Source organism: Buteo buteo, chromosome 3, assembly GCF_964188355.1.
Source record: "Buteo buteo chromosome 3, bButBut1.hap1.1, whole genome shotgun sequence".
NCBI classification, from domain to species: domain Eukaryota; kingdom Metazoa; phylum Chordata; class Aves; order Accipitriformes; family Accipitridae; genus Buteo; species Buteo buteo.
Window position 1 is genome coordinate 52,619,211 of NC_134173.1, and position 15,707 is coordinate 52,634,917.

Consider the following 15,707-nt stretch of genomic DNA (forward strand, 5'->3'; position numbering starts at 1 on the left):
TAATTTTGAACATGGGCATGAAAATATTACAGGCATTGAAAGCCAAAAGGATAATTATTTTCTTACCTCATTCCCATTACACATTCATACAGAAATATAATTCCTTCTTTCTGATGTGGTCGGAGGTTATTTGCAATGTGAGGATCCACAACTACATCCACCATAGGTAAACCAGCCTTATTGAACATCCACTGATGACTTGCATTTGGTTTTGGCATAACTAGAGAATCTTGAAGTTCAAAATATATGCAAGCATTGCACAAAAACGTTATTTTTAGTCTGTTACCAAAGGGTATTATTTCTCTAACTCACCTACAGAATAAAGTCAATAATCTAATGACTGCTAAAAATACTGTTTAATATATTGACCATTCTCAGACAGAAAATGCATTTACCAACAGAGCATCTAGATAGCCTTCAAAAGAAAGATCCTTTCATGGAGATTTCCCAGATTGTTTGCACTTTTCTCAAATGTAAAGGTGACAAACTGAGAAATCTGAGTATTTCTTTATGATGAGGTAAAACTGCCTACATAATAAATGTTGCATGATGACTTTGAATGCATAGAGTTAAATCAGAAGAAGTTCTAAAAGGCTTCTTAAAGGAAAGTTTAAGAAAAAGAACATAAACAATGACCTACATAAAGTCTAGACACTACATTTCAAGGGGGTATTATTGTAGCTGCCCAGAAAGGCTTCTCTGCCTGAGAAACAGAGATAAAAAGACAACGATTTGTTTAAAAAAAGGGAAGGACTGAGAGTGAGCTGACAAAGGCTGCCACAGTGCATGAATAAAAGAAGTTGACAGGTTTGAAGACATACAGAGGCAAAGAGAGCATGAAGTATTGGGATTTATCCTTTGGCTACATCTAAATAACAGTTTTGCTTGCCATAATTTGTTTACAAACTCTAACGTCATAATTTTGCTAGACAATGTCCATACTGCGTTGCTTATATTGATGCTACACATCTGCACTGAAAAGTTGTATTGTCAGAGGACAGAATGAGAAAGCAATCTATAGCTGCTGGTATTTTTATGTCACTGGAGTAGATCTATATTGATAATTTATTCATGGGAATAGGTTGGTTGACAGCTTGTATCATTCAGGGAGATTTTGTTTCCTACTGACAAAGGGCTGAGTTCTGATAAATTATATCAAATTGCATGCCTGTATATATAAAAGCCAGTGGTGACAAAAAAAGATAACTTTTCTGACAATATTTTGCAGCCTCAGAGATGGGGAAGAAACAAGGCTTAGATGAGCAATGGACTAAAACCTTAGAAATCATACTTGGAAGACATGGCTCTACATCTTTGTCACTGTGCTGTTCTGCTGAGCACAAGGATAAATGGCTTTCCATTTTGAAGAAGCTGCATTTTAATTATCCACTGGTATAGGCCTCAACATGAAAACCCCAGAATGCTCCAGTACCAAGGTGTCCTGGTTTCGGCTGGCACAGAGTTAATTTTCTTCCTAGTAGCTGGTATAGTGCTGTGTTTTGGATTCAGTATGAGAAGAATGTTGATAACACACTGATGTTTTCAGTTGTTGCTAAGTAGTGTTTATACTAAGTCAAGGATTTTTCATCTTCTCATGCCCAGCCAGCAAGAAGGCTGGAGGGGCACAAGAAGCTGGGAGGGGACACAGCCAGGGCAGCTGGCCCAAACTGGCCAAAGGGGTATTCCATACCATGTGATGTCATGCCCAGTATATAAACTGGGAGGAGTGGGGGCAGGGGGATCGCCGCTGGGAGACTAACTGGGTGTCAATTGGCAGGTGGTGAGCAATTGCATAGTGCATCACTTGTATATCCCAATCCTTTTATTATTACTATTGTAATTTTATTAGTGTTATCATTATTAGTTTCTTCTTTTCTGTTCTATTAAACCTATCTTATCTCAACGCACAAGTTTTACTTCTTTTCCTGATTTTCTCCCCCATCCCACTGGGTGGGGGGGGAAGTGAGTGAGCAGCTGCGTGGTGTTTAGTTGGTGGCTAGGGTTAAACCACGACACAAGGTCCTGGTCTAGGAAAGTATCTCCACTACTTCTGAAAGAGCTTATGCAACAAGGTGTTTATTTAAACTACGTGATTCTCCTGTGTAAGCAACACTAATGACTGACAGTCCAACCTACTGATGCGTTGAGGGCTCTCCATATCAGGCAGTTTAGGGAAATCTCATCGGAAGTACTCAAACTTGCCAGAAGAAAAGTCACAGGAGACAAAGAACTAGAATAAACCATTGCTTTTTGACAGACTAGTGCAAAAACAACAAAAAAGTTAGTGTGAGTGTTGAATATATCGGGTCTTTGACAGATTTTAGGTTAGAAAGATAATGTAGTATCATGCAACCACAGGAAAGAACATCCTTAGGCACAACATAACCAAATTGAATTCAGACCAGAAGATGGTGTTAATAAGGCTGCTCTTACAAAAGGGCCAATGATAACACTAATTACCACTTGATTGGGATTTCATTGTTTATTTACATAGCAGCCAGGTAGCAGCTTTGAAAAGTCCCATAGTATCAGGATATGAGTTAAGAAGTAGCATGGAGGTAAAACTACAGTAAGAATGTAGAACAAACTTTCATTTTTTTTACATACACATTGCTCTGCTTAATAACATTTCTTTAAATTCATTTTTGTCTTCCACCCAAAAGATAAAGCCATCAGCAGAACATAGCTCCTAAATGGTTGGTTATTGACAGACAAAAGAGTACTTCTTATTTCAATAAGCAATGCCACTCCCTGCAGCTATCCTGTTTACAGGATCCCTCTTACACAACTGCTTAAGCAGCCTGTTTCTACACAATTTGTGAACTCCCATGGCTCTTCAGCACATGGTACTTCTAGCATTACAACACGAAACTTTTATTCCAAAATAAAATGAGTTTGGGCAGTGTAGTTACACTCGCTGGCTGTGAAGGATCAAGCACTGTCAGGAGCAATTCTTTGAATCAAGCTTAACCTCTCTATTACTGATCCTCCACTGTAATTACTGTGCTGCCATATTATGTCAGTGCTTCACTGACCCCAGCAGGAAGCTGGAACTCATCTAGAACTTCTAGCATGTGTCAGACTGTTTCTCTGATCAATAAACTCATTTTTCTTGGCAAAATTCTCAGAAACCACTCTAACTTGTTTTTACAGCCATCTGTAACAACTATGGGGAACTTTATGCAGTGCAGAGTATTCCACTTGTTAGATACCCGCATGATAAAATCCGAACATGGTATTGATAGAAACACTAGGCCTGTATGTCAGAAATACTTCAGTAATACATGGGGAACATGAAAATTTTGGTTACACATTCAACATTTTTTTTAAGAGCCACAGGATGCTTAAAGAAACTTAAAAATCTGAATCTTACTTGAAGCATTTGGATCATGGCGAGGTTTGTAGCTTTGAGAATCTTTGAGTATATTCTCTTTAGTATTGGGCTGAGAGACACTTTTGAATGGTTTACAGAATGGTTTCATATTAGTTTGAGAAAAAGCAGTTGGGACTGTGTCATGTGTCCCTATTCCAGCCTGAAAACACCTGCCACTGCTGAAGTCATCTGCTGAAATTACACCCATCACTTCAATTTCTTTTCCTCCAACCATCAGTGTTTGACCTTCACCAAGACTGTCTAGCTCTTTAGATTTATATCCAGTACCTAAAAGAATGTAAAAATTTATCAGTTAGGACAACACAGCAAATACTACTTCCTTAACACCAGTACTCATCTGCAGGAAGCAAAAACAAAACTGTGAACAGGTATTTGATTCCTAAGCATTTGAATTTTTACACACAGGAACTCATAAAGCCTTTCCCTCCTTAATACAGATTGAAACTTGAGTGCTAATAATCAGAATGAGATAGTGGAATATGTGAGCAAATATTCAATCATCCTCATCTACAATTGATTCTACTGAATGTCAGATATCCATTTAAGGGAATTTTTAAAAAAACAGCCCTGTGTCATAAAATCTAGCAGCTTGCCTTATTTTTGAACTTGCTCAAAACTAATGACCATTCTAGGTCCTTTTTCCTTCCTTTTCAACAAGAACACCACTAGCTCCTCTTGCTATTGATCTAAACAGAATAGTCTACTTTTAAAATCATTCTAAATTAGCTTTTTACAATTAAGGATTCAAATGCATCTGAAATCTTTACTTCTACACATGCTCTGGAACATATATGCTCTGATTATTGCCAGGATTTATCAATCAGCTCAATAGTTTGTTCGTTCAAAAACCTACCAGGGATGTGATGCATTTTTCTATGTCCCCTCAGGGAGTCCATCAGGTGGGCATTCTCAGAGCAGCTACCACATACCATCAGTCTCATTACAAAATACAGCTACAGCTGCCACTTTCTTTTACGATAAATATGTAGGGAAGAGTGGTGGTTCCTTCTTTTAAATAGCATTCTAGTTATTGAAGCTCTCACATAAGAAACAGGAGACATATATAATTTATTTTCTTAACTCAAAGAGGTCAAAGCCACATCCGTACCTCAGAATTAGAATCAGGCACGTTCTTTACCCCAATTGTTGAATTTGTGCCACTTTGGATAAACAGGCTTGGATCCTTAGTTGGGCCAAAAAAATAAAAAGCATGACTGTGTAGACCAGCAGTTAAAGCACTTACCTGCGAAAGAGGCAAAGCCTCCAAAGGTTTTACACATATTTTATCCAACAAACACTACATATAAAGACTGCTGGGAGCTGTTTGCAAAGCTCATGTCTCCCACTTCTAGGAATGTGGAAGGTTGGAAGGTAAAGATCTGGATACGAATTCTTGTAAGAGACTAAACTTGCTGAGGTGTTTCACAGTCAAAGCAAGTGTTGAAAAATAGCCTGGGTAAAAAGGAAGGGGAGGTGGTTTTCTTCCCCTCCTCTAAATGTATTCAAAAAGCACACGGCGAACCTTGTTTCGTTCTTGAAAGAACACCACTTGCTTCCAGGAAAGAGCTGAAGATGCCTGAACACAGGAGAATGCACGTGCCTTCCCAAACGAGGTGCCTGGGGAGGGCATTTATGACCTCTCTTTTGCTCTGCATTTTTGTTTTGTGTTATTATCTCAGCATAGCTTCAGGCTGAGCATACTGAACACAGGTGTATCCTTGTACAGGATCTTTTGGATTCCAGCCTGAAGAGTCTAATTCTAAGGCAGGATGGGCTTTAAGGGTATCTGGGAACTTAGGAAAGGCAAAAAGCAAACCTATAAAGGTCAAACGTTTACGCAGCTACCAGAAATAACTGTTTCTATAACATACAGCAAATTACAAGAAAGCACTTCCTAAATTCTTTGTAATACATTACTAAGGAATTAGGACATTTGCAGGGGAGAAAAGCAACATGTTCTGCTGCCTCGAAAACAAGCTACAGCCTGTGTTGGTTTTAGGTTTCCATGCCCCTTCTTAGATGCAGCCCTGGTATGCCTAAAAAAAGAATAATAATAATTATAATAATAATAATAAAAAAAAAATCTTCCTTTGCCCTTTTCTTCCCATTTAAAAATAATAATTCTGGATGGTCATTCACATTCACTGTAAACTTCCTAGTATTAAATACAATTTTGGAGGTAAGCACCACTACCGAACTTTTCCTTCTCACTCAATGGCCTTGTAGAATAATTGCAGAAATGCTGCTTAAATTGGTCAATTTATGATTTTCCTGGAATCAACAACTATTGAAAGCAACTCCGAATGGGCAAGTTAACACCAATGACACTGGTATCATTGTGCTCCCTGACACCATCAAACACAGCAAAAAGACTTTTACTAGCAAAAATCAGAATATTCCTTTTTCTATTGTGTTTTCTGCTAATTCAAGAAGACATGACTTGAAAAAAAACACAAGAACAACAGGGTGGTGGCTGATGCATTCCAAGCATTACTCTCTTTCTCTCTGCCTTTTTCAAAAACAAGCAAGTCTGTACATATATTGCTTTGCTATAAATAAATGCAAATTAACTTCTAAGTCACAGACTGATTTGCAAATCAAAACTGCCTGGTCCTAACAAGGCTCACAATGTCATGACTGTAACATAAGAGCAGACAAGACATCTCAGCCCTAAAATTAATCAGATTATATTTTGTAGCAACACTGTCCAATCCTACTCCCTTACAAAATATCTTTGGCTCAGTTAGCAAAGTTAATTCTTGCTTTGCTTTCAATAAAAAATTACTGCTTCAAGTTGACTGCAGCCTATAGTTTGCAAGTCTTATTTTTAACTCTGATATCAACCCAAACTGTGTCTTAACAGCAGCAGCTGCTGCTAAAACTACAAGACTAAAAATTGCTACACAGTTGACTTTGGCTGGGCTGGAAAATGTTGCTGTTCGCCTGTCTTTCCAACAAAGATAGTATTTTTAGCTGTTTGGCTGAAAAGTACAGATCCAACCTCTGACATTCCCAGTTGCCGTACTACTGACTGGAATATCTACAAGAAACTTATCTGTGTATCTTTCCCTAATTCTAACACCTTCTCTAATGCATTATGTGAGCAACCGAAATCAACTACTCATCATCCCTCATTTGGCATCTCCGCTGAATTAGTACAGCCGTTCATTTCCAGATCCTCTCCTTGGACTAGCATTTGGTGTTTCTGTGAATAATGTTATTCAGCCTCCCCCATGCATCTGCCTTATATGTAAGAAATATAAAGCTTTCTTTCCGTCTCCTTCTCCCCCCCAAAACCCACTAGTTTTTCATCCTGTGGTCGACATTGGTATGGAGAATTCTACATTATCTAAAAAGCTGTGTCTCTGTTAATCAAAGCACAATAATTTTAAGCTAGTTGTTCACTTACACAAGTATGCAAATCTACAGTACCTCTTCCAATGTCTTTGCCTTCCATATCTTTCAATATTACTGACTTTCCTTTTGTAATAAGAACAGCATCGCCTTCCCACTTCTTGTGCTTTTTCTTTGATGCCTTACACCACACAACACTGAAATATTTCTCAAGGCAGTCAGGTTCTTCCTGAGCTGCTTCTTCCTTTGCTGCCCCTAATGTTGGCAAATACAGTGCATCTAAAAGGGAAATAAAATAACAAAGAATATCTCAGGTCCTCTTGATGAAGTGTACAGTCATTTGCATTTCAAACAAATCAAGGACAATCTATGCATTCATCTCATATAAACAAAGTAGTGTACTTCCTGTCCTGGGCCACTTATGGTTAGGTTTGGACTGAGACAGAACAGCACATAAGGACTCATCCTGAAAAAGGAATCATGAAATTGTTTTTGGAAAAGCACATTACTATTAAACTAATACAATGAATGTTTGTAACAAATTCATTTTAACATGTTCTGGTCAGATCTGTCATTATCACAACCCTTTGTGCCCCACATTGGGCACCAAAAAGGACTATCGTGGTTTAACCGCAACCACCGACTAAGCACCACACAGCTGCTCACTCATTTCCCCCCACCCAGTAGGATGGGGGACAGAATCTGGGAAAAAAAATGTAAAACTGGTGGGTTGAGATAAGAACAGTTTAATAGGACAAAAAAGGAAGACAATAATAATGATAATAATAACAGTAATAAAATGACAATAATAACAAGAAGAAAAGAATTGGAATATACAAAACAAGTGATACACAATGCGATTGGTCACCACTCGCTGACCGATGCCCAGTCAGTCCCTGAACAGTGATCCACCCTTCCCAGCCAACTCCTCCCAGTTTATATACTGGGCATGACATCACATGGTGTGGAATAACCCTCTGGCCAGTTTGGGTCAGCTGCCCTGGCTGTGTCCCCTCCCAGCTTCTTGTGCCCCTCCAGCCTTCTTGCTGGCTGGGCATGAGAAGATGAAAAATCCTTGACTTTAGACTAAACATTATTTAGCAACAGCTAAAACCACCAGTGTGTTATCCACACTATTCTCATACTGAATCCAAAACATAACACTATACCAGCTACTAGAAAGAAAATTAACACTATCCCAGCCAAAACCAGGACAGTACATTAGTAAGATAGCTCCTGATTTGACATACAAGATGACAAGAGTGGAGAAAGAATAGAAGGGAAGACTGGAAAAAAACAAAAGGGAAGCAAACATAGGAGAAAATGAAAACAGGGTCCTGGTGCTGGGCAATGTTCTGGAAGCAAGGATAGGAACACAGAACTCAGGAAAGGGAGCAAAGGAGGCCAGTAACCAGACCTGCAGCTGAAGTCATTAGTACTAAGTGGCAGAATAACCATAACTGTAATAATGCAAAAGATTATTTCAACTCCTTTCCTTATATTCTTTAAAAACAAGTAATTGTGCAAATCCTGAAAGAGACCATCTCTTCAGTTTGCAGCAACTCAAATGTTATTAGGCTTAGATTGATTTAGATTTGGCAGCAGTTACCTAATTATAAGTGTCACGGATGTAAATATTAATAGGAAGTACTTAGGTTAATAAGGTTAAGAAATCATAATAGAACAGACAGCAGTTGATTATAATATCGATTAAGAATAAACACATGCTTTCAAGTGTTAGCAATCTGACATAAGTAATGGTAGATAAGTCCCCAGCATTACCTAAAGGAGTATCTGTAGCATTCCTTTTCAGCACATGCACAGCTTCAAAGGGAGAATCAGACTAATTTTCATTAAAATACCCTTGCATGCTGGTTAAAGGCTTAAATCGGTTTGCTCCTTTGATTCCATCTGGGATTCTACACCATACAAATCTGTTACAAAAAAGTGCTTATGCCACAGACTAACCATTCCAATTTCCAAGTGTGCTGGTATTTAAAGGAGAAGTGGCAAGAGTAAACTTTTTCTCACAATAATAGTCCAATAAAGAGGCAACTTTATCACTTCTACATCAAGTCTACACATTCTTAAAACTGCAAAACACTCTTAAGTTACATGCCTAAAATGAGTGCAATTTTTCAGACTAGCGTTTACTAAAAATATACTATCAAAATGAAAAATGCTATATTTATTGAATAGAATTTTCTTCCCAAAGGTCTCTGAAAGTTTTACTGTCTGTATAGAACTCTATGCTAACACAGAGCCTAACGTAGATAGGATTTTCCATAGGTGGATGTTTCTTCAGGGCATTAGCCAACATCTGTAGTGTTTCATGTGACAGATGCCCCCATCTCCAAGGGGTAACAGAGCAGCTACTGAACACTGGCATACCGCAGAAGGATGAGAAAAAAGAACAGAGCATCTCTTTTTGAAATGTAGGGGATTCTTTGCAGATGAAACCTGGGAAATGAGCCAGACAGCAAGAAAAAATCCTTGCAGATTTGCAAAAGGTACATTAGCTCTATTGGATCTTCAGCAATCACAAGTGATAAGATTTGGAGGAGTGAAGGAGGGGCGGGGGGAGAAAACCTGTACACTGCTAAAAATACAAAGGACTAATTTGATTCTGTATTGAGTTTCTAACTGTAAACTGATTCAACAATATAAATACAAGACTGTTTTCTCTTTGCTTTTCAAACTGATTCTCTTCGTTTAATCAGCAACTTCTTTCCTCATATTAAGATTTTAAGTAACTGTTACTGCAAAAACTGGAGATTTCATTGCAGAACCTTCTTCTTCTCGCTTGAAGGATGGCCATCCATAAACAAATGACCACCTCCTTGTCTCCTCCGCTGACCTCCCACATGAGTTTGGTGACCCCTGAGATCTGTTTTATGGTCACTGCTTTTACTCAGGGAGTCCTGCACGGTGCTATCTGAATCCAACCAGTAGATTAACTTTCAGGTCAATATCAATTCTTCAAACTCTTCTTATCCCTACTTCATTTAAAATAATAAGAAAACCAATAATTTAGAAACAGAGCTAGAAACTGCTAACGTTTTGTAATAGTGACTTTCGCCAAAAAGGATTTCCAAAGCAACCTGCCCCCCGTAAGAAGCAAACCAGCACCAATATTCCATATAATACTACCATGTTCCTACAGGAAAACTGAAAAACAACAGCCTCTGCCATGCTCAGATTTCATCCCTCAATTTGTCTTCTGAATTACCATGATTTCTTGTTTATAAAAATATCCAATAACGATTTCTTTCTATGGTACATAAAGTATTCTCCTTTTACCTATAACTACAGGATAGTTTCAGATAAAAGTGTTAAGGTGTATTTCTTTTATAAAAATTAAGCATTTTAATGCAAAAATCATTACATCCTCTCAAAATTATCTTACATAGAATTCCCTTGAATAGAAAACTTTAACCTGTTCACCAACAGTGCTGATCAGGTACTTGCATTCAACCTTCTTTTTGTCATTTTTGTTTGTAGTCAGCATCACACCTATTTAACTTCAAAGATTTATTCCAGTGCAGTAGAAGAATATCCAAATTTGATAAATACACTGTCAGGAACTTTTCAGGAACTGAAGCGAGACTAGTATGGTATGCACAGGGACTAAGTTCAGTCTTAGATACAGGGGTATAGAGAGCAATGGTTTCCACAGTAAAACCCTTGCTGCACTGACCTTAGACAGTATCTTAAACACAGCTGGGTTTGCTGAGACCCTAGAAGATAAACTGCAATTGTAAATTCTGAGCTCTGCTGTTAATCAGTTTGGACTGAAAATAATAAGTAACAGGAACTATGTGTACACCACAGTATGAGAAAGATCAGGAAATCATGCCCACTCATTTCTCTCCCAAACAGCAAACTGCCCAGCCTGGCAGTGCGGTTTTCTTAACCATGAAGAAACTCTAGCAAGTGGCATGTCTTTCCTCCCAGAATGAAGGACTTGGGAACTTTAAAGACATGGCTAATAAGGCTTTGAAAAGCTTCCACAAATAAAAAAAGCTTTCTCTCTCTGGTTGAGAAAGCAAGGGCTTAAAGTTTCAAGATATAAAACATAGCCTAGTTGATACGAGGAAAAGTTTCAGCTGCCTGAGGAAGGTGATGATTTACAGAAAGTGGGATGGGATCCAGGAGAGGGGACAGGGGAGCATTCCAATGGCAAACTAGTTTAACCAGTTTCTGATGAGCAGGATTTAGAGAAAATGCATCGATTAAGTGCGTTAGGTTACTCCCAATGCACCAAGAAAACAGCTTCATTATGAAAGACCACAAAAGGTAATGCAAACCTGCGTTCTCAGTAGACTGTACACCGTAGCTTGCAGCACTGTAAGTATGCGTTACGGTAAGGAGTGCAGCATGCTCCAGTGAGCGGGGCACTGGACACCTCGGCCTGAGGTGTGGTTTAATGGATGGCTTAACCCCATCCAACTGCAGGCTGCTGCCAAAGCCCATGAGCTCACCTCTCCTTCCCTGTCCCCTCTGCCTCTCATCCACCAGCTGCAGGCAAGCCAGTTCAATGAATCCCATCAGCAACTACAGTCAATACAGGGAAGGGATATGTGTGGTTTGGAACAAGGAGACTGGGAGGCTGCCCCTTTTTTTGTGGCAGCTACTGTTAGGTTGGGGTGATTTTGAAACCATGGGACCTGTCAAGTTACCTGACATCTCCGTACCTGAACTTGTATGTAAGCATGTATGAAACAACGGGGAGTTTACCCTCAGATGCTCTGAATCTTCTAAATAAAAAGCACTGTTGCAATGCAAAAATTAAAATTTAAAGAAAACAACTTTGATTCAAGTTGTGCCCTATAGTGCTGAGAAATAATTAAAAAAAAGAGGGAGGGAGCAAAAAATCTGGACTGAGGTAAAAGGAGATTTGGGCTCTGAATAAATCACAGCCAAAACTCGATGGCAGTGCTCTCCTGCAGCCTCTGCAGCCACTCTGCATGCGTGCCATCAATCTGCTCCACAGAGCCAGCATCATCTCTGTCTTCTGAGCAAAGGAAGTAATCAAAAAGTTCCTTAATCAAATTAATTCATAACATTTAGAGAACAGATGTTTACATAGTAGTTAAATGTCCTGTTGCATATGAAAGATCTGTATGTTAAACACTCCCAAGATATCCCAAGAATATTTAAAGAAATATGAGACAGAGATAGCATCATCCTTCATTTGCAAAGCAATTTCAGTCTAATGATAAACTTAATACTAAGCTAACATGTAAATGTATATTAGTGTGCCTCAAAGATGGAGAAATATGTAATAACTCTTGTCACAGCACTTCTGTGAGACTTTTATGAGGAGTGCAATCAGCAAGAGTCGAGCTGACTTGCCCTGAAACCACAGGAATCAATGACAGCTGGGATTACATCTCAGAGTCGCTTGACTACAACCCAGTGCTTTGTACCCCTCTTTCAAGCAGAAAATGTATATGTAATTCATCGCACACATATCAGCATTGTTAGCAAACTCACCTAAAGACTGATATTTCAAGCAGGAACATTTTCTTTGAAAAACACTTTGGTTTACATCCAAAATTATCTTTAAACAAAAATGCAAATGATCAAATATGTTTTAATATTTGTAAACATCTGTGTCAAAGATGGTGATGGCTCAGGCTTCAGTCACTTCACATGCATAGCTTTCATCTGAAACTACAATCAAACTAGCCTCTAGATTCCTGAGCGTGCATTAGTATGGGAACCTCCATGAGTAGATCTTACTTTACATAGCTGATAACTTTGCCAGGCCTTCATCAGTCCATACGACATCTTCCATGCTAGCTGTCTTAGTTTAAGCACACATATTCACACACACACACAATGTCCATATGGACAATGTCCATAAAAACTCACTGTTTATGAGAACAAAAATCACAGATTAATAAAGTTTTAGTCGCAATAAATTATTACTCCTTGTAGAAGCTCTAATAACTCAATCCTCTGGAGAAGAATCTCAAAATTTGGGGGGACCATAGTGCTTCTTTTTTCTTTTGGCTGGGGTAAAACTTTTTCCATTCCTGAAAAGCTCTTGGAAATAAATGCAGTTTGCACATTCTCTGCAGCTTAATTTCCTGAGGATTACAAACTGGACATGCTCTAACTGAGGCTGAGAATAGCTTTCTCTGTAGTCACAGCTCTCACTGCTCGGACCAAAGCCCGGTCTCTTCCAAGCACGCCAGCAGGGAATTTCTCCTGGTCCCTCTCCTTCAGAGACATCATCTCCCCTCCTGACACCAACCAGGGAAAGATGGCAGAGGGGACAAGGACCAGCTACAGAGAAGAACAGCTTGGGAGAAGCCTGAAAAGAAAGACTACCACTGGAAAGGAAGGCTGATGTTAAACAGGTAGAAAACTGACAACTGGGTAAAAGACTGTAAATCAGAGCTGGAATCAGAGCACACCCGGGAAAGGCTAGAAACCAAGCAGGGAGTAAAAAGAATAGGAAGACAACAGATTATTTTAGGAGAAGGGATGGGGAAAATAACAGGCAGACTGGGACTGGAGTCTAGTATAAGAGTCAAGCAGCAGAGAGAGACAGTTGGGATTTTCTGAGCAGGAACTGGGGAAAGAAAAACTTACTGCCCCTTATCTCTCTCCCTTAAAATTCAAGGTTCACTAAAAAACATATGGCTGGAAACCATCAAATCAAGGGAAGACTTGGGAGGATGAAATGAGAACAGAAGCTGATTAGACAGTGACAGGGAAAATAAAGTGAGAAGCGACTGTGGAAGAAACCAGCTAAGGACAACACAGCATTGCAACATAAAAGATGTCAAGCAGATGAGTCCAGAACGACACTCAGAGCAACCCAGCCTCCTGGTAAACAGGGCCCACTCCTCTTCCCCCATCCTTCTAGTTTAACTTTTTCACTAATTCAAATTTTAAGACCACCAAGTCAGTCTTAGAGGTAGTCAACATAAAACTACTATAATTATTATGCTGTTCCATAAAATTTTACAGAACAGGATCCAGCAGCTGCTCTCCATGTAGGTAGGGCTGGGGGAGGACAGCAAGGGAAGATTTAGGTGCAACGTAAGAGATGGAGGTAATTAAGCTTTTGAACTGGATCCATCTGACTGATCATACCCTGCGAGAAACCAAAATCAAGTCTGAGTTTAGGACTGGTGGAAGACCCAGAATCAGGCAAATAATTCCTAGTGGACAAGTCAGTGAAGGCAAAGCAGGAACTAAAGCTTGGATCATTGTATCGTTTACCCCCAAGTCCCTTTGGTACCTTCTGCTCTTCAACTTAAAAATTTTCAGTCTTTCAGTTTCTCTGCTGTCAGCGAACACATGCAAAACTCACTGGGCAAAACACTGCATGCCACTATATTAACGGTCTACACTGAATTCAGTGACCTCCTAATGCAGTCATTCACTTTATTATCCCAAAGGGTAAAAATAAGAGTTGCAACCTTGCCTGTCTTACACAGATGAAAATATCAAATTATATGGAATAATCTGTTTAGAAATGTTAATTTGCTCTAAAAGCCAAAAGATTAATATCTACAACCCCATGGTAGAAAACTACATCATACACCCACCCCATTCCCCAAACCCCAGCTTCCACTAAGTGAAAATTTTAAGATTGTGAAGTCGACCAAAGTTTGGAGATGTCAAAAATAAGACCGTTCAGTGACCTGATCTGCCCCATTGTGCATATGCATTAACGATAAAGTCTTTACAGAAAGCATGCTGCACTACCTTGCCGTGGGACCTCTTGCTCATTCAGAGCAGAGAACTGAACTGCTCGGCAAGAGCAGGATAAAAGAGGCTGCTGCTGCCAATGTGATCCCTCAGCTGCTTTGTTGCAAACTGCAAAAAGGGTGTGATGAAGGAGGCCGACACTGCAAGAAGAGAAAGTCCACCCCTGTGGTCAGATAAGCTGAATAGTGCCTTAGAGAATTGGATTTTACTTGCATGTCTTCTAGAGTTCCTCTGTGGTATAAGGAAAGTAACTTAACCCCAACTTTTCAGCAGTAAACATTTGTCTGAGCGCCTGACTTGTGATTCAGTCTCATTTGTAGTAATAGTGAACACTCACAGGTGCAAATGGAAGTTGTGGTTTGGAAAGATTAACTGTACGGTATACTAAAGCACTGCGATAATGCAGTGCTAGGTGATTCAGTCTGCACCTTCAGCAGTAACAGGGCTTTTCGTTTTTATTCTCTCTGTGCCTCAACTCCTACATTATCTCCAACAAAGTGGAGATTATACCAACCTCTTATCTCACAAGGATGTTGTAAAACGTAATTGCATCTGTGAAGCACTCAGATACTATCATGATGGGCACCAGAGAAAAAAACATTTGCTAATTAATTCAAAATAGTTTGAATAGTGTGCTGAAAACAAGGCATAAGTCTATAACTGCACAAAGAGGTGGAAAGAAAATACTGAATAGTGGCTCACTAAGTGGACACAGCCCAGTCTGTGAACTGAAATTGGCAAGGAAGCCTATAGAAATATAATCCGTAATCATGTAATTAATTACTATACCCAACAGCATGAGAAGGCTGGATTCAGGTTGTGCATATTTGCAAGTTTTTGGGTACTTGAGTTTGTAACCTTTATTTTCTTTTCAAATAGGAACATTCCATATACAATAATAGAGATGGTAGTTGTACTTAAATTGAACAAGTAGGAACAATCCTCTCATCACCGTTCAATGAAACATTTACCTCTTAGGGTATGAACTGCAGAGAAGGGAGGATGGAGAGCATATACCTTCAAAATTACAGCTCCATAGTAGAAAACGATTCTTCCTAAACCTCTCAACTGTCTAAAAATCCAACAGACTCCAGCTTCCACTGTAAAAATTTAATGAACTAAGCTGAAAGCTTCTGTCAAGCCCACAGAAATAGATGTGCAAGTCCTATTATCAAAGGAAAAAGCATCATCATTGAGAATTCTGAAAGGCTGCAGGCATCATTCGGTG

The 15,707-nt window shown here is 39.2% G+C and overlaps 1 protein-coding gene across 2 annotated transcripts in view; it reads right to left on the reverse strand.

Annotated features, from left to right (window-relative positions):
• The window catches only part of RAD54B (RAD54 homolog B), a 72,014-nt gene that overhangs the window by 21,923 nt on the left and 34,384 nt on the right, over positions 1–15,707 (reverse strand). For both annotated transcript variants that reach the window (XM_075023605.1, XM_075023606.1), the window contains 3 exons: positions 6,827–7,027; positions 3,374–3,661; positions 67–229 (listed from right to left, as the gene is read on the reverse strand). In XM_075023605.1, the coding sequence (XP_074879706.1) occupies positions 67–229; positions 3,374–3,661; positions 6,827–7,027 (652 nt within the window). The remainder of the gene's footprint in view (positions 1–66; positions 230–3,373; positions 3,662–6,826; positions 7,028–15,707) is intronic.